The following is a 19,950-nucleotide window of genomic DNA, read 5'->3' as shown; positions in this document are numbered from 1 at the left end:
GGCAGCATTTGTCACCTGTTCACAGGAGAAATGAGGACAAATAATATGATGAGATTGAGAAATAGAAATAAATAAGTGACAAATGACACTATTAAAGTGTCTCTTCAAGGATTGGGAATAGAATACAGAATTGTGCAAACAATGTGATTCTCATGCGGCTCGGACAAAATACATAAGCACATAACAGCCTAAAACCAATGTGTGATCTATTCAGAACATTTTGTTGTTTTAATTAAAAGCCAACCACCCTTGATGCTCACATTTGCAATATTCACTTAGTCATCATATGAAAATGAGTCACATTGACTCACATGATGGCTCAGGCCCCCTCTCTTAGAAATGAGTCACCAGTGGTCTTGATACTATTCTAAATCGTTTTAAAATCAGTCTTTGTTGGATTTAAGTGATTACATTGAAAGGCTGAATGCTTGTTTGTATTATGTGTTCTACTGACTGACCAAGGCTCGCGTGTCAGATGGAATAAGTTCCACGAGTCTATGACCCTTAACAAGATAAGTAGAAGAAAACGAGACAGCATTGTATTCAGTAGTATGCTTGCCCTTTTGCTTCGCAGAAATGTATTTATGACTGCATATAGACACGTTTTTCCATATTACACACACTAACTCATATGATGTGAACAGAGCCACATTCTATACATTTGTTTCCCCACATTGTAAAAGTGTCTCAATAAAAGGTATTGGACAGTCTTTGATCAAAATACACAAAGAATTACTGCTCACTTACGTATATGAGATTGGCAGCTCCTTTTCTTAGTCTGTAATGGATGCCGCTGGTTATCAACTGTTGCCCGGAACCAGTATCTTTGGCTTACTTGTGACCCAAATAATGCCAAGGCATTTTAAGAAATGACAAAAGATTGACTTGGATGTTTAACACCTGACATGACATGCAGTTTAGCAGATGTGAAACATGCACCTTTCTTAAAAGTAGACAAACTGACTTTGGCCATGTCTTCCTTTTAATGATGATGTAAAATGGCATATCATGAACATGTATTTCAAATAAATAGAATGATCAATGGGTAATTACTCACATTACACATACGTACATTTATATAAATGTTAAATAATTCATTTCAATTTAAATACATTCATTGAAATTAAATGCCACTTTTCCCAATCTGCATTTTAAAATACGGTTCAGCACAGCAATTTGGAAACCATTTGATTGGACACATTTTGTCATGACAAATACAAAATACTGATGCAACATTCAATCAGATCCTACTAACCTATTCTGTGGCAACACAGAGCCACTTTCTTTAAGTGTTGTCATTCAAATCAACAAGTAATGCCATTTTGGCGGCAGCAACTTTATAGTGCAAGTCTTCACACTTTTGAAAATCAGTTGGAGACAGCTGCATTCATAATTGATAACCTCAAGCCAAACTTACAATGAGCATAAATAAATAAATAAATAAATAAATAAATAAATAAATAAATAAATAAATAAATAAATAAATAAATAAATAAATAAATAAATAAATAAATAAATAAATAAATAAATAAATAAATAAATAAATAAACGCAACATAGGATCAGAAAGTGTATATAACAGCTGCTGGAAATGGAAATTAATTGAATAATTTTGTGACTTGACATTGACAGGATACTCCACTACAGTAGTCCTGATGACTATGACATCATTGATGTTCACCCCCCTTTCCCATAATCATACTATACACACAGGGTTCTATTTTCATGCCCAGCAAAGCACGATCTAATTGTTTGCTTTTTTTCTTTTCGCAGATGAGCACAGTTAGAAGCGGGCGTGAGCGCCATCGTGGGCGTGAACACAGCTGACTTGGGTTTCACGGTGACTACTCCCTTTAAACGCAGTCTTTGACATTGCGGAAGAAATAGACTCGTTGGAGTCCATACAGAAGATTGAAGCAGGCAAAGAATGTTTACAAGAAACTGCGAGCAGACCTCCACGGGTGGATGATGTAAAGCTGGCCAGGGTGATCACAGATCACCGCTAAGTGGGCACTTGAGACAGACTTTCAATCCGTGTCTGTATGTGATCTGCTTCCAGCTGGTCTAAAGTTTAGTCTACTTTAAGCCAGCAAATTGTCAGGTGCGCCGAGGCCGTGTAAAAAAAAAAAAAAAATGCCCTCAATCTGCCGAAAAGCCCAGTATGGCCAGTATGGTCAGACAAATTTTCAAACATGCTAAACTAAGCTTGCGCCAGCATTACAGTTTGTTTATATACCCAGGTGCAGGTGTGTTGTCTATGAAAATAGAACCCATTGACATCACATTGATAGCTGAATCATACGGCAACGATGAAATAATCGGAAAAACGGAGCAAGTGGAGGATGAAAAAATCTTCATCCTTGTGCAGCTTGGAGATGGACTCACCATTTTACTGTCTACACCACAACTAAGACTGAACAATTTCTTTGATTCTATCTAACCGGCCCATTGCAATTTTATTTGGCGAACTGAATTTGTAGACTCATGAATAAGAAATTTGCGCTTTTCATTGCTCATGACAAATTGAGATAAACCACCGAAAAAAAAAAAAAAGCTCAAAGTCAGTTATTCAGAAAACATACACATCACATCTATACCTAAAGACACCCAGGAAAACTAAATGTATATATTTACCATCATAGTAACAGTGTGTTACTTAGATATTTAACTGGAAACACTCGTACAAACAATAGAAAAATAATGTAAGAAATGTTGGTTTGGTGTGATTCAGTGCTCAAGGCACTATCTATGGATGCCAGTGTCATAGTTAAACACATGAATCTCTTAAAGGGCCAACGCGCCATGCCATATACATGGCTTTTTCAAATGTGACCAAATTTGAATGTGGTTTGAAAGTTTTGTCTTTTATAAACAATAGGAGTATTTGAACTGGTCGTAATTATTTACAATGTTGTCAATGTGTCTTCCACAACATGCTATCAAGAACATCTACGCATCATCGAACATCAAAGTAGATGAATGAAAACCCTTTTTTTTTTTAAATTGCCTCCTCCCTTGCGCTTGTGTTTGGTGGAGGTAATGTTCACACGTCTAAATATTTACACACAATTCCAGTTTAACAGCATGTGAAATACTTTTCAGCATTTTTTTAATGTCCACTCCGTGGCTTATGAAATACAGCATGTTAATATTGCAAATGAACGTATTTTGAAAACATGGAACCAACAAAGACAAATTTACAGTTTGTACATATACTCTCAGGCCTCAACTCCTTTTGTGACGAGCCGGTAAGAGCAACCAGTCTAAAATTATTTGGCTCCCTCGAGGACATAACTTCTGTGGGTGACATCTTGTGGGGGGGTAAGGCGGGAGGTAATTCAGTGCAGACAAGGACAGGGAGCATTAAAAGAAAAGTCCAACTACAGAACTCCTATCTTCACTTGCCAGTCAATGACAATGTTCAGTAAAAAGAGAAGACTTGAACATCAGAATCAGAGTGGAGACATCAGAATTAGAGTGGGGATGCTGCTGGACTCTCATTTGGTAATCGTGGGAGAGGCAGAGAATGAACTTCTTATTTACATACCATACTGAGTTCATCAGTTGTGCTTTAAAAAAACAATCCAAAGTTCAAGAGAATGGAGCCTTGTCTGATGCTTAAATCTTATCGGAACCGTGCCTCTGGAACAATAAGTTTCTCTTGTTCTATAGAGTTTGCAATGCGTGCAAGTGAGCTCGCAGGGCAGACGCTCAGTGCTGAGACAGAAGAAAGAAACACAGACTGACCACCACCATCAAGACTAGGTAGACGCTCTGCAGTGCAGTCCCAGGTGAAGAGACATCTCCAACTCCAGCTGTGGCCAACCGAGGGGTCAAAAGCTGCTCCTGGAAGGTGAAGTCATCCATAGCCAGGTTATCAGCAAGGTCTGAAAGGTAGAAAGATGAAAATAGAGAGAGAGGAGATGGGTGGGGGATGAAAGAATGAAAAATATGTGAGAAGCAGGAAAGGACAGGAAGGACGGAGACATATAGACCCCTCATTGTCACAAAGCTGAAAAACATGTGTGGTATGTCTGTCCTCCTTCTGTATGATGTCTTGCACAGCTGTAACAACAATGTTACACTGGGAGGATGACAAAATCCTAAGCACACTGTAGAACCAGATGTGTGATCGTCGACACAAAAACCTGTTTCACCAAAGTGTGAAATAAAGAGGTAAGATGACACAAACCTTCGACGATTGCCACGTACCAAGCTTCGATTAAATTGGACTGTCTTTATCATTTGCAGAACTTTCTGGGTAAAATGCAACGGAGCCAACAGTTGCAAATCTTCATTAATTTCATATATCAGTATGCGAAATAAATAAAATAATTGAGAGAAAGCAAACACCACTTCTAACAAAAGTTTACATCAGTCTGTTTCAAACAGTGTTCTTATCGTGCTTTGGAGTCTTTACGTTTTGGCCTACCAGGATTATGACAGTATTTTTAGTCATTTTGTCACATCCACGTTGACAGCAACTACTTTGACAACATTTGTACAAGAAAAAAATGTGAAAGAAAGCCATTTGCATTTCTATTCAAATGTCATTTAATGGTACACCTAATCCAGTCACCTCATATTTTTAAGGGAAACCCTTTTTGACCCAAATAGAGAAAATGGACATCTGAAATGTTTCGTATTTTCAAGGTATGTGTAAGAACTAGTAACTGGTTTTTGTTTTGAATAACGATCCCAACTTCTTATATGAAAAGGATCCGGCCGGCACAACTCAGCATTCAGATAATTCTGCCAATGTAACAAGTGCTAAAACTTCCAGGTGTTAGAGTAACGAAAAGCTGTATTTAAAATATGATTGATATTTGCCCGAATCAGCCATTACGCCACGGTTCTCCTTGTCCATCTGTTGTGCATGCTGCAAAGGATTTAGTCACCTGCTGCTGAGCTCTTACTCACAGCTGCCTCTTCGCTTCGCATCTACATCTGTGCTCCTACTTGCACTGAGCAGAAGCCTCCCCTCTCGTGCGCATGTGTGTGTGTGAGAGTGTGGGAGTGAGACAGCTATGCTTTGTCTGTGAGGGAGACTGTAATAACGAGGCTGAGTTATGAGAGACGGCGGTAGGATATCAGTAATAAGGCGTGCTTGTACTTTGATATGCCAAGAATGAGCTAGTTCCAGATGGACGTGCACACATACCGGCACATCTGTGCTCATAAGTTCCAAATTGACTTGACTGCCTAATCTGATCTGTGTGTAACACAGGGGTGTCGCCTAACCACCGTGCAATGGGAGGAAGCAGTTCGAGAGTCAACAAATTCAAAATGCCCTCCTTAAACACGAGTGGGACGTTCCTGCGGGAGCCCTTGGTGCTTAGGTCGTTTGCGGCCAAATAAATAAAAGTTTGAAACGGCACCTCGTCTGAATTTCTTTGCAGTTACGACATTTCAACTTGAGCCAGAGCGACAATTAACTTTTTTTCTCTTCTGGTGTGCTTTTCCCCGCTGACTCATGTCATGGAATTGGGCGAGCAGACATTTTGTGAGGCTCTGAATGAACAATTTGTCACTGCCAACAGCAGGGCACCCTAATGCCGAGCCAATTAAGCTGAAGGTGCAATTCAATATGGCTTGTATACTATGTGGATAAGAAGGAGGGCAGGAGCAAGTGTGTTTGTTGGCATTTGGCTATTTGTGAGTGCTTCTAGGAAAAAGCAGTAAGTGAGAAAGCATTATTTTGTGTGCCTAACAGTTGTGTGCAATGTGAAAAAAAAGACCCATTTTTTGTTAGTTTAACTTCATGAGCAGGAACATAGAGGGTCCTTGTTCTGCAAGCTTTAAAAACAACTCCAGAGGGACAGATCATTATGCAAACTTAAATTCCCTAACAGTCGATCGGAGGGTTGGACCTAATGATATCCTAGTATAATTAATGATCAACATCGGTGTCTGTGTGTAAAAAATTAGAGCACGAGAGAGAGAGAGAGAGAGAGAGAGAGAGAGAGAGAGAGAGAGAGAGAGAGGAGAGAGAGAGAGGGAGAGAGAGAGAGAGAGAGAGAGAGAGAGAGAGAGAGAGAGAGAGAGCGACAGAGAGAGAGAGCGACAGAGAGAGAGAGCGACAGAGGGGACGACAGATTCTGTATGCATTGAAAAGAGTTTTGCGTCTTTCACCTGGTGAATCCTTCAAGGCAGAAGCCGGAACAGAGGACATGCAGTGACAATCCGATGGATACATATAATCCCGTGTGTGATTAATGTGACCAATGTGGGCCCTTGAGGCCCTTGAGCAGAGCCGTATTCCCAACCATCCAAAACCTCCATTTTGAGACGATCATACCAAGGGCACCGCCATGCTAGTGTACCCCTGCTAGTTTTATTGTGGCCATTTGAGCTCAAGTTACAAGCCAGTCAAGAGGTCAGCAGTGTACCCATTGATTGGTAATGCTCTGGTTGTGCACGTCTGGGAAGGAGGCAGACACTTCACATGCAAGTCAACAGCCGCTGATGGATTTAAGCTCCAACTTTATGTTGTTTTTAGCCACAAGTCCCCAGGAGCAGGACAGGTCGGGGAATTGCGGTCTTTAGGGGTGAGCGGAAGTTTGTTTGGATCCCCAGAGTGGGTCAAAGAGTGGCGGAGTGTCTGTATATACATGCATGTATGCATGTGGATTCATGTGGTGGTCCGTCTGTGCAAAAGGAAATGGGGCTAAAGGGGGTGGGAGTCTGGACTTTTCTTGACAGTGCTAGAGCAGTGGTCCCCAACCACCGGGCCGCGGACTGGTACCGGTCCGTGGGTCACTTGGTACCGGGCCGCCAAGCCGCACAGAAAAAAAAAGTTTTATCGACGATCAATTAATTCAGGTCAAGACACTCGTCCCGGTCACGTGACATGTTTCCCCAGTCGAGCCCGCAAAGCTAATATGTAGCGACAGGGTAACTAACCAGGCAATGAAGCATTCAAAACTGCTTCAACACATGGAGACCAAGCATCCTGCAATAAAAGACAAACCTTAATCACTCCGGGTGTCATTGTCTCCGATTACGTCTAGATGGGACCGGCTCGTTTCTGAGAAACAAACTCAGTGCTCCCACTAATTCAACGTATTGGTGAGTTTTATTTTTGTCATTTGTACTTGTTTTTATGTCAGTCGTATCATTTTATTTCATCGTATTTATATATTTATTATAAATGTGTTATTTATTTATTTATATATATATATATATATATATATATATATATATATATATATATATATATATATATATGAAGGCCTCGGTGGTGCCCATGGTCATTGGGGCACTTGGGGCAGTGACCCCCAAACTGGAGGAGTGGCTACAGCAGATTCCAGGAACAACATCAGACATCTCAGTCCAGAAGAGTGCAGTGCTAGGAACAGCCAAAATACTGCGCAGAACCCTCAAGCTCCCAGGCCTCTGGTAGAGGACCCGAGCTTGGAGTGGGAGACCACCCGCGGAGGGTGAGAGGGGAATTTTCTATATATAAATGTATTATTTATTTATATAAATGCCGGTCCGCGAAAATATTTCTGACATGTAACCGGTCCGTGGCGCAAAAAAGGTTGGGGACCACTGTGCTAGAGGGTTTTTCTTGTGGCGACAAGCAAGCTATGTATCCTAAACGGCTAGATGTAGTGAGAATCCACATTTTGCTGACAATTGAGTCAAACACAATCACGTTTTTTTATCATAGGTCGATTATTTTTTTCAAGGAGAGACTTGCTAGTGGTTTCCATCCATCTATCAGGGTTGCGCGGGGGTACTGGAGCATATCCCACTGCTTCCTTTCTCATCTCCGCTGGTGTGAATACTTTTAAAACAATTTGCAAGACTAGACTAGATAAGAATCACTTAAGATAGCAAGGCTTACCGCTATTCTCACTTCAACCAGTTTATCTTTAAACTCCCTGATTCCCGCATATGCACACATGAAGATTGTGTCGCCTTGTTGGCCAGCCATTTTCACTTCATTATTGTCTGGCGACAGCAGCAGATATGTGAGTCAAAAGTATTTTCTATAGAACACAAAATGAGACATGCCAGTTTGTTGCGAAAAATACGCAGGCCCCGATTAATTACAATAACTACAGTTATCGTAATGGTAAGTTATAAATTTAACAATTTTTCAAATTTATTTTCATTTATTATATTTTATTTCTGGGTGTGTTGGTTGACAATGTCTTCATGTGAAAAGGTTGGTGACTGCTGTACAGTGCTGAAGAATATCCAGATTATTGATTAATCAACCTCAATTTGACTTAAATCGCACTGGCACGACTAGACGGTGCTGGTGGCCTGACCGGGTCCTTGTGGAGGTGTGTGGTGTGAGCAGTTTAGAAGAATGAGGAGGGATGTTGAACCAGAGTCCTTATCAGAAACCCTTATCAGGTCATTGGTGACTCTGATGAGGGCTGTTTGTATACTGTGGGAGGGGTGGAAACCACATTGGAATTTTTCATCAAGATTGTTGGATTTGAGGTGATGGTTGAGCTGGGACGAGACAGCTTCTTGTAGTATGTTTGCAAGAAATTAGAGGTTTGATATTGCTCTGTGGTTTGACAGGTTTGGAGTCGAGGGTGGGTTTCTCGAGGAGGGATTTAATTTTACAGGTGTTGGGGACATGACCTGTTTCTAGAGAGGTATTGATATTTTTTGTGATGAGGGGATTGATAGAGAAGCAATGAGTTTTGAGCAGAGGTGATGGGAGGGGGTCGAATGGGCAAATGGATGGTTGGGATTTATTGATGATCTTCTCGACCTCCTGCTGTGCTATTATTTATTGTGGAGAATTGCTTTTTTTTACTTATTTTGGCTGTTTTGTTAATTATTCTGGTGGAGTTGTGTACTGACCGGGCTTTGGTGAGTGCTGCGGAGTATGTTGTGCGGTGTTCCTGGTCGGCCAACTGATCCACCGTCGGGCCGGATTTTATGTTGGCATACTCCAAATTTGATACAAAATCCTACTTAGGTTATCAACGATTTCAAGGTAGAGCACACTGGTGGAATTTCATGAATTTATGTAGTGCCTTGAGATATACGTTGAAGTGAATAAAATGATCAGGATCATTACCACGCTTCTTCTGAGCTTACTGAAGAGCTGAGGATGTGAATCAACGGTGTTGGAAAACAGGCAGAACAGTAGGCCCGGGGAGTTGTACACGCCTCAATTAGTTTACCGTTTGACAATTACTAAAACTGAGTTCTTACGGTATGAGGTGTTCTGATGTCTGCTGGTATGTCATGTGACCAATGTGTGCAACATTCTAGATTTATTTTTTATTTTTTTAGAAAATATTGCTGAAATTCCCAATTTTAGGATTTCGGTTATTTATCTTCACATGATTCACGGTGATGATATCATATATATTATAAATACTTGTTTTAAAATGGAGCTTAATTCTTTTCACTGAAGGTGAACATTGCCAGATGACATGATTGTTATAACCCTTCGAGTGAATGTGTACCTTCATGGTCCAGTACAGTTTATTCAGTACATGTGCGCTATGCACAAAGGCTTTTTTGGGTTAGATAAGTATGTGGAATGTTAAGTCTCCAAACACAGGTGCTTCTTATGAAATTGGAGAGATGGTTTAGATTGCTGTTACATTGGCAGACGCTGTGTGCACATAACACGGCAAAGCGGGTCAAATTTGATCTCGGTTCTCAACAAGAATTATCATCTTAGAAGATATTAAAGAGTCTAAGGTAAAGCAAATATTTGCTCATTTACCTCATATAAACACAGCAAAGTGAATGTTACACTCAGCAAATTTGGAGTCTCTCTTGTCTGACTCTCGCTCTCTGTATGTGGGATACTTGGCCAGTGTACGTAATTGCAAACACAACGAGAGCACAATACTCCCGCAGAAAGACGACTAAAGGGATTGTTTTTGTGTCATCTGATAGTGGTTGTGTTTATGTGTAAAGCGGTGTTGTTGTGCAACGCTCTCGTCAAATTATATTGCTTCTCTTGACCAGAGTAATTTGTCCCATGACATTTTGGACTGAGAAGCAACTGAGGGAGCCGTGCAGGATGCTTGTGTCCGTGGAATGTGACCGTCTGCCTCCACACCCACAGGCTGACCACAGGGGTGATCGGAGGGACTGGGAATGTTGGGCCAATACAAACGAGACAAACCGCGGAGGCAGTGCCTTGGGGCCGATGGGACAACACTACTCTTTGAGTGGCTCTGGCCTTGCGACCTCCAAAATACTCTGCGTTATGTGACAGAATAAGAAGAATAAGAGAAGTACTGTAAATGCTGATGACATAACCAATGGAGCTTAGTAATGTACCAGAGAAAATTCTTGTTTGGGGGTGAGAAGTTGAGCCATTTTGTTACAAAATTAGCCCCTCGTAGCATTTTGCAATATCTTGTTTAATTTTTTGAGCTCTGAATTTTTTAGACTTTGTATATATCAGGGTGAGATGATGTGGCACTGGTTAGCATGTCCACCTCACAGTTCAGACGTGCTGGGTTCGATTCGGGCTCCGGCCCTTCCCTGTGTGGAGTTTGCGTGTTCTCTCCGTGCCAGCGTGGGTTTCCTCCTACTTCCCAAAACAAAAATCATGCATGGTAGGCCGATTGAGCACTCCAAATTGCCCGTAGATGTGAATTTGAGCATGACTGGTCGTTTGTTTATGTGTGTCCTGCGATTGGCTGGCAACCAGTTCAGGGTGTCCCCCGCCTACCGCCTAAAGACTGTTGGTATAGGCTCCAGCACGCCCACGACCCTTGTGAGTAGAAGCTGTTCAGAAAATTGATGGATTGTAGGATGGATGGATATCAGGGTTAATGCAAGTGAGGGGGTGGAAGAGAAATACAAACTGGAAACAGAGGCATACATATCAAAAATTTCCGTGTCAAGCGGTAAGGAGGGAAAGTGTGTGAGTGAGTGAGGTAAAAACTATAACAACTCAAGCATACAAAGACTCGATTCTATGCTGAAGGCATGGGAAGGGGCTCATTCGGGGTGGAGAGCTCCTCCACTCACAGAAAAGGCCAGTAACCTTACACAACTCACAGTTTGGAAGTGTCAGATATGTCCGAGGCTGACTGGAACACATGTTTTTTCCCCCTAAAGCCTGAGACAACTCATTTTTTAATCAGGTTGAGTGTGATACGGACAAATAGAAACAAAGTGCAGTGGCTGTGCAATAAGCAGTCATGAGGATGAGTCTGTCAGCTTTTGCCTGAAGGAACTGCTGGCCAAAGAGCCTCTGAAGAACATATTCTGCTATCTTTATCATCCAATAATGAGGAAGGCTATCATCCCACAGAGGTATTTACATATTTCCACTGACAGTCGTCCAAAGAGAGAACCGGAGCTGGCATTTTGGGACATATGCTTTATGCCTGCCAACAAACACGCTGGGCTCTCTTTGCATTCATGCCTGGTGAAAGGCAGACTAGAATTACCACGATGAGGGACAATTTGGCAGTACACACTGAGCTCCGTTTGAGTCATTTCACTGACTACATATTTGGAGCCGGTTCCAGTGGTCAGCCTGTGGTTTCATGCAGCAGCTCACAGTCTATCGACAGCAAGATTCCAGAAATGCTCACTGCATTGTTGAATTACATTCAGGAATGAGCTGCATAATCATAAACGAAGGCCGCTTGGAAGGAGACACGACTACATACGTACAGGGAGAATTTGGGAGCCGCGTGTGAGAGTTGAGGGTTAACATGTGACATGTAAATCACTCCAGCCTTCAAAAGGTTCTTTCGGAGATTCCCACAAAATGGCTGCAGTGTGTAAATGTGGCAGCAAGCAAGGGAGCAGTGAGGCTCGAGAATGGACCCACTGTGTGCAGAGTGTTTGTGGACTGTGGCGGAGCTGATGGACACAACCCAGGAACGGGCCTGGAATCAATTTAGTGCGTCCAAAAGTGCCTGTGAATGTAAATAAAGCTCTTGAGCAAACAAACGCTTTTCCAAAAGGCGCACACACAAACAGAAAAATGCATAAAGCCTCGAAAATGAATCAAGTGCTGGTGGGCCGGGCCCCCTTCATAAAAATGATGAGAATCCAATTAGATTTCTGCTTGTTTCAACAGAATTTAAAACCAGGGCTCCTCTTCCGGTCTTTGAATAATCTTGAAGGATTTTATTCCTGGAATGAGTTGACAAGGCGGCATAGCAGAAGACCAGTAAGGGTCCAATAAGAGGGTGACTTCCTCCCTCTGTTTTCCTCACTTTTCTCCCATCTCATTTTCAAAGCACTACTCACTCCCACATATTGTAGCTGGGTACACACTTGATTCACTAAGAACAAGAGAGCCACATTGCAACAAGCCAAGGCTATTTACACGGACGGTAGCAAACGGCATCCTATGTAAAACAACAAAACTCGATGCAGCTCTCTTTAGATTTGACTTTGACATATTGTTTCAAATAGTGTAATCTGGCTGTCATTTCAAAGTGGCGGCTCTTCGCGCAGCCTACTGCAGCTGTTGAGTTATGTGTGGATGGTGCGTTGACAGTATTTTGTGAATCAGGCCCACTATTGTGTCACAATGGAGCATAAATCACTTCACAATACGCAGTTAACAAAATATTTACTTTTTTTTCTAATTTCATGCTTGATGGATGAGTTGATATTCCAGGGATCCAATTTTTTGTGTATAAACAATTGAAAAGGCTCTTTTCACATAAAATGTGACCTTGAAGAAATTGCCTGTAACTTGAAACATTTTCAAGAATCACAGTTTTTTTTAAACATCCTACACAACATGTTCTCCCCGTGGAACATGCAAACTCCACACAGAGAGGGCCCGAGGTTGAATCGAACTCGTAACCTCTGAACTGTGAGGCAGACTACAGTCTTTCCTTTCCTCCCACATCCCAAAAACATGCCTGGTAGGCCGATTGCGAATGGTTGTTCGTCTCTGTGTGCACCGCCTACTGCCTGATGTGATTGTGATTGCAAGTGTGAATGGTTGTTTTTCTCTATGTGCCTGGCCACCTTCGTCCCCGCGACCCGCGTTAGGAAAAGCGGTCCAGAAAATGGATGGATATATTTCCTATATATCATATTATGTCCATAATGTCTCATGTTAACTCCTGGTACGTGGTCTACGTGCAGTCACTATATGTAGAAAACCTTGTACTTGGAAGCAGGTTCATGTGCTCACATAATCTGCATAGTGAACTTGAAATTCCAATACACATCAAATATAGTGGATACAGTCTGAGCCACCAGCGTTACCATCCGTGCCTGCATTATGGCTGCGTTAAAGAACATGTGGTAAACACTTCTGTGAAAGAGCGGCGCCGTGTGACTCACCTATCAGGTGCTGAGAGTCAAAGGTCACAGCTGTAGCTAATTCATATGCCACATTCCCGCACTGGCAGCATGTACGGGTGTTAATTTGACCCACATCCAGAGGACACAGTGTTTAGGTTTCCCAGTGTATCAACCTACAGTTATTAAAGGTGTTTTACAACTCATTCTATTCTTCCCTACATTCTTTCACCACCTTCATCTATCTTTTACACAAAGACAGACAGGACATAGGAATTGATTTATATTTATATTTATATTTGCACATCACGTTTTGCTAACCTGCAGTTTTTATTAAATGCTCCAGAGCTTCTAGAACACTGCTGACAAACTCAAGGCCCGGGGGGCCAGATACGGCCCACCACATCATTTTATGTGGCCCGCGAAGACAAATTGTGCATCAAATTCGTGTCATTACTAGAATTGCAAATTGTCTTCACTTTTAATAATATCTTTTTTTTTTTAATATGTGACCAGTTTTTACTCGTTATTTGTCAGAGTCAGAGTCAGCTTTATTGTCAATTCCTTCATGCCAAATATGAGATGCTCATACATTTATTTGGGTTGACAGTCATAATGGCCCTCCGAAAGAAGCTATGACTACAATGCGGCCCGCGAAAAAAATGAGTTTAACACCCCTGTTCTAGAAAAAACGCTTTCCTTTTGGGTACTTAAAGCGACCAAGCGTCTTGGTGCATGTTACTTATAAGAGGTCGTTTCACACGGCTCCTGCCAAGAACGTTGCGTTACAACACATATCCTGCCAGGCAGAAAAAAAACTAACAACAAATACAGAAAAACAACTTGCGCTCTGGTTTTCTCAGCTTCCAGACAATCAGTTTTATGAAGTACATCTAATATACATATATTTCATATAATATTAATTAATAGTTCCAAATACGCTTTCTGAAGTATTTATACACAGGTTTCTGAGGTCAACGAAAGGTTAAACAATATCAAGGAGGACAAGGGCCACATTGAAAAATAAAACAGAAACAAAGAATGAAAGCATACAAGTCCAAATGTTATTATGATAGAATATTTTGTGTACGATATTTATAGTGACTAATGAAGAAATGCTCAAGAAGATCCATCTATTGATTTTCTATATCACTCGTCTTCTGAAGGGAAATGAAATTGGACCCTATCACAGCTGACTTCAGCCGAGAAATTCAAGTCAGTCGGAGTGGCAACACACAACTTCACACAGAGATGTTCCAACAGAGACTCAACTCCTGACTGTGAGGCGGACGTACTAGCCTATATGTCACCGTGCTGCCTCTCATGAGGAACAAAAAGTGTACGGCCTCAAACGATTTAGCAGTTCTGCAGCACAAATCACAACAGGGAATGACGAATGTGCTTGGTTGTTAGTGACGGGACGGGGGGCAGGGTGGGGACTGGGGGTTGTCCCTGTCCTGGAATAGCTCTCCTGGCCTGCAATGTTCTGGGGAATGTTGGGCAAGAGGACTGATTGGTGAGGAGGGGAACAGTTTGTGTGCGTGTGCATGTGTGTAGCAAAGGTAATCAGTCAGTTATGGAATCTGTGTTGAGAGCCAGTGAGGACAGATCAATCATTACACACATTTGGGAACATCCTCTGTGTGTTTGGAGGTTGACAACCAAGCTGTGTGGGCATCTCTGCCCCGCGTCGGACCTTTCAGCACCTTATTGTTATGGCTTCTGTCACCTTACCGTTTGCGTGTTTGTCTGTATGTATTGTATCGTCATTGCACCTCTGCCTTTGTGAAAGCAGATCTGTCTCATCCATATAGGAGCTCCACAGCTCAGACAACCAGCCCATTAGGCCTTATGCTCTGTAGGTTGACCTTTGAACCCCAATCCCCCAGTCTCGTATTTGAGCAAAACAGGGTGAGAGGCCATGCAAGGTCAACGTGTTGCTAGGTCATTACAGGCTATCAGCAGCTATCTGTTTGTCTGCCAATGAGCAATGACTTTCCAAGGTCTGCAAACATTTCTGGCTTACATGTATAAGGGTCTAAACAGCCTGAGGACAGTCACAGAATTAAAGCAAAATCTAAATCTGCTTTAAAATCTATGTCTGGTGTACTTGAGGTTACAAAAACTGCACACAGAACCACTTTTCCACCGACAATCCCAAGTCTCCTCCTTCAAAACAGATGTCTACTGTCAGACTAAGAATGACCTGTGAGAGACAGCATGGTGCCACGGCGCATCAAGACTCACGGAAAATATAAAGAAGAAAGAGTAGTAGCAGTAGTAATAGAAATAGAAGGAGCAAAAATAACTGTTAACTTATGTCCAGTTTGCAAACCCTTCTTGTCTCGACTCAACCAGTTGTCTCTCCTTGGGTTTGGCAAAAGCGCAAAGGTCAGATTACTTCATTTGGCTATTCTTCCAATTCACAGTTCTTCCAATTGTTGTCCTAACACATAAATAATGCACATTGGTTTAACAATAAACATTTTGATTCTCGGCTGACCTTTTTCCGAGCAGATTGGAAAGAAAATCACTCTTGACACATCTCACATCACGGGATGATCAAATTCTCCCCGATAATCATTATGTACCCTTTCTGCTGATTCACCAATTAGATGGAAGACAAAGAAAGGGAATTTAATTTTAATTGTCACTTTGTTTATACAAAGAGCTTTAATGTCCCACACCTTCTGCCGCTTGTAAAGAGATAAGAGACAGTTTGTATATGATGAAAGTGAAAGTGAGACAGTAAAGTCCAGAAAAGAGGGCAAGAGGCTCTCACGGTCAAGCATGCTGGAAGTGATGGCCCTGCAGGATTCCTGTGTTAACCTCTGTGTCTTACTTTCGCTCCCTGCTCAGAAAACTCAAATCTCTGCCACAACATCCCAAACAGGAGGACTACTCCCTTGGCCTTGTTTGCTCAGCTGCACCGGCTTTGTGTTGGCCTATTGAGCTCCCTTGTTCCTGCTCCCTGGCAGTTTTCTCCCTCTTTTTCTGTTTAGTTTCTTTTCTCCGAGCAGTTTGTAGCCTCAGTAGTTCTTTGTTTGGCCTAAGGGGAGCCTGTCTGACCATTTTAACTGACAGCAATGAGGTCAAGAGGTTGAGTTGAGAGCGGCTACCTGAGGAAGTCTCGCGTCTACCACCTCATAGTGTCACGTTGGTGTCAAGATGTACAGTAGTCATGTAAACACCTCTGCGTGTGTTTGGACTGTGCTCACTTGGACTCACTGCAGTGGGAACCTTGCGGTGCGGTTACTAATCTTACGGCAAATAGCTCGAGTTTTGTTAACAAATAACTACTTCAAGTCTACCTCCGGAGCTCCCACTTCAAGGTATTGATGGAGAAAGGGAGCAATATTGTAAAGTTTCTGTAAAGTATCTGGTGTTCCTCTTTTTGTGATAGATAGATGGATGGATGGATGGATGGATGGATGGGTGGGTGGGTGGTTGGTTGGATGGATGGATGGATGGATGGATGGATGGATAGATGGATAGATGGATAGATGGATAGATGGATAGATAGATAGATAGATAGATAGATAGATAGATAGATAGATAGATAGATAGATAGATAGATAGATAGATAGATAGATAGATAGATAGATAGATAGATAGATAGATAGATAGATAGATAGATAGATAGATAGATAGATAGATAGATAGATAGATAGATAGATAGATAGATAGATAGATAGATAGATAGATAGATAGATAGATAGATACTTTATTGATTCCCGGGGGGAAATTCAGTTACCACCAGAATGAATGATCTGTGATTAATCAAATAAACAATAAACAGCAGATGGAAGTGTCAATAAATAAATAAACAAAAACAAACAATATTCATTTGCCAACCCAAGATCAAGACCGTGAATGCACCCCTAACCCCCGCGACAAGTTAAAAAGTCTCACGGCATGGGGGAGAAATGAACTCCTCAGCCTTTCCAGCTCAGTGGCCTAGTGGTAGAGTGTCCGCCCTGAGACTGGAAGGATGTGGGTTCAAACCCCGGCCGAGTCATACCAAAGACTATAAAAATGGGACCCATTTCCAAGGGTTGGAATTGGGGGGTTAGATCACCAACTGATCTGCTGCTCACTGCTCCCCTCTCCCCCAGGGGATGGATTAAAATCACATGGGGATGGGTTAAATGCAGAGGACAAATTTCACCACACCCAGATGTGTGTGTGACGATCATTGGGACTTTAACTTTTAACTTAACTTTCCGTGAGCAAGATGGTGTCAACAGCCTGTCACTGAAGCTACTCCACCCAGTGACGGTGCTGTACAGTGGGTAGACGGGGTTGTCCATGATGGGCAGCAGCCTGGCCAACACCCGCTGTTCTGCCACAGACGTCAGTTCAGGCAGCTCTGTGCCCACAACAGAACCTGCCTTCCTCACTAAATTGTCCAGGCGGGAGGCATCCCTCTTCTTAACGCTGCCCCCCCAGCACGAAACCGCAAAGAAGAGGGCGCTCGCCACAACAGAACGATAAAACAGCCGTAGCATCACATTGCAGACATTGAAGGATGCCAACCACAAAGCATCAACATGAGCAGACTAGTCAAGTTTGTCGTCCAGCAACACTCCAAGATATTTACAGGTCTGCACTATCTCCACACAGTCTCCATTCATAGTCACCGGCTCAGGACGAGGCCTGGGTCTCCTGAAGTCCACCACCATTTCCCTGGACTTGGCGGTGTTTAGGTGCAGGTGCTTGGAGCCACACCAAGTCCACAAAAACCTTTGCATATGGCGGAACCGTTCCTTGTGGACCGCCCACGCTGCTCCTCACCGTGCCTGACCTATAGCCTCCCATGCTGCCCGTCAGGTAGTTCATGATCCACGCCCTTAGGTGTGAGCTCACGTCCATCAGCAACACTTTGTCTCTCAGGAGCATAGGCTGAATGGTGTTAAAGGTGCTAGAGAAATCCAGGAAAGTAATCCTCACAGCTTCTTTTCCGTTGTCCAGGTGAGAGAATGAGCAATACAGCATGTAGGCAACAGCTTCCTCCACCCCACCTTCTCCTGATACGCAAATTGTAGAGGGTAGAGAGCATGCCGAACCAGAGGCCTGAAGTAGTGAAGCAGGAATTGCTCCAGAGTCTTCCACACATGTGAAGACAGCGCGACTGGTCTGAAGTAATTTAGTGCCGCAGGTCGCGGTTTCTTTGGGACAGGGGCGATGCGCGACGTCTTCCACAGCTGAGGCACCACCCATTTTTACATACTGAGGTTAAAGATACGCTGTAATAGGTCACCCAGCTCCAGAGCGTAGGCCTTCAGCAGACGAGGAGAGACCCCATCTGGACCCGGAGCCTTACTGGGGCTGAGTCTCCTCAGCTGTCTATTCACTTGAGCTGTGGTCACCCTGGGTGGTAGGGTATCATCCACCAGCCTGCAGCTGAGAGATGGAGCATGGGCAGATCGGGGAGCAGAAGGGGCTGGTGGGAGCAAGGGTGAAAGCAAGCGGGTGTTGTCAAACCTGTTAAAAAAGTCCTTCACCTGGTGAGCTCTCTCCACACCGCCACTAACGGTGACACCTTGCTTTGGGCTGCAGCCAGTGATCAACCTCATCCCGTCCCACACCTCCTTCATGCTGTTCCACTGCAGCTTCTCCTCCAACTTCTTCCTATAAAGTAATCTCGCCACCTTGAGCTGGGCCCTGAGCTCCCTCTGCACTTGCTTGAGCTCCTGCTTATCATCGTCTTTGAAGGCCCGCTTCTTGCGATTCAGGAAGCCCTTGATCCTATTCGTAATCCAAGGATTGTTGTTGGCATAGCAGTGCACTGTCCTTACTAGAACCACAACACCCATGGAGAACCTAATGTACTGAGTGGTCCGGTCAACTCCCTCCTCAACGTCCTCAATGCATGGCCCCAGCAACACATCCTAGTCGGTAGTCCCAAAACAATCCCTCAGAGCCTGCTCAGCCTCAGGCGACCACTTCCTTAACAGGCGAGTGGTCTTTGGAAGTCTGAACAGTTTTATCTTGTAAAGCGGCCGAAGCAGAAGCAAGTTGTGACCTCCCTTCCCAAGTACAGGGAGAGGGGTGGCATTGTACGCATCTTCAACGGTCACATACAGCAGGTCAATAGTCTTATTTCCCCTGGTGTAACAATCCACATACTGGGCCCACCACTTGCTATTGAGTGATATGCCAGATCGCTAGAATATGGTTGTTAATCTGTCTTTTCTTATTATTTTTCTTTAATTGCGATATAAGTCGTCATAGATGATTTAATAGTAGGGTCCCTCCATATTGCCTAGGTTTGGATGCACTCAGGACTACTGTGCAAAGCTATGAAAACACCAGCACATTGAAAGAATGAATTAGAACATATGCAAACACGCAACAACACTTGAGAAGGTGATGGGTTTCAATTGGGTGGGGATTTAGTACTACAGGCGACAAGAAAGCCGAATGTTGGAACCATAATTAACTACAGCATGTGTGTTTATTTTTTTGGGGGTGTTTTTAAGCTGCATACCTTGAAATATGACATGCCGGTGAAGAATCAGCTTGACCAGTGAGCAACCAGAGGTTATTTACATGCTCAATCTGGTATTAGCCCTGCATACTTGAAACCCGGCTGACCAGGTAGAAACAGTACCTCATTGTACCTGATGTTACCTGCTTTTGTACAGCTAAGGTAAGTGGAGCAGGAACCATACAATGGACAGAAGGCTCATAAATGAATACATGCATCTAACCTGCAAAGACG

The 19,950-nt window shown here is 42.9% G+C and overlaps 1 protein-coding gene across 1 annotated transcript in view; it reads right to left on the bottom strand.

The window, feature by feature from the left end:
* Positions 1-974: 974 nt before the first annotated feature.
* The window catches only part of gpc3 (glypican 3), a 110,338-nt gene continuing 91,362 nt past the window's right edge, over positions 975-19,950 (bottom strand). Inside the window, exons 7-8 of the mRNA XM_061287653.1 lie at positions 19,940-19,950; positions 975-3,886 (exon numbers count right to left, since the gene is read on the bottom strand). The exon at positions 19,940-19,950 is cut by the window's right edge and continues 176 nt beyond it. Coding sequence (XP_061143637.1) covers positions 3,711-3,886; positions 19,940-19,950 — 187 coding nt within the window. The 3' untranslated portion in view covers positions 975-3,710. The remainder of the gene's footprint in view (positions 3,887-19,939) is intronic.

This window comes from Syngnathus typhle, linkage group LG1 (genome assembly GCF_033458585.1).
Source record: "Syngnathus typhle isolate RoL2023-S1 ecotype Sweden linkage group LG1, RoL_Styp_1.0, whole genome shotgun sequence".
Lineage (NCBI taxonomy): Eukaryota > Metazoa > Chordata > Actinopteri > Syngnathiformes > Syngnathidae > Syngnathus > Syngnathus typhle.
The sequence above is the reverse complement of the archived record's forward strand: the minus strand, read 5'-3'. Positions and strand labels throughout refer to the sequence as shown.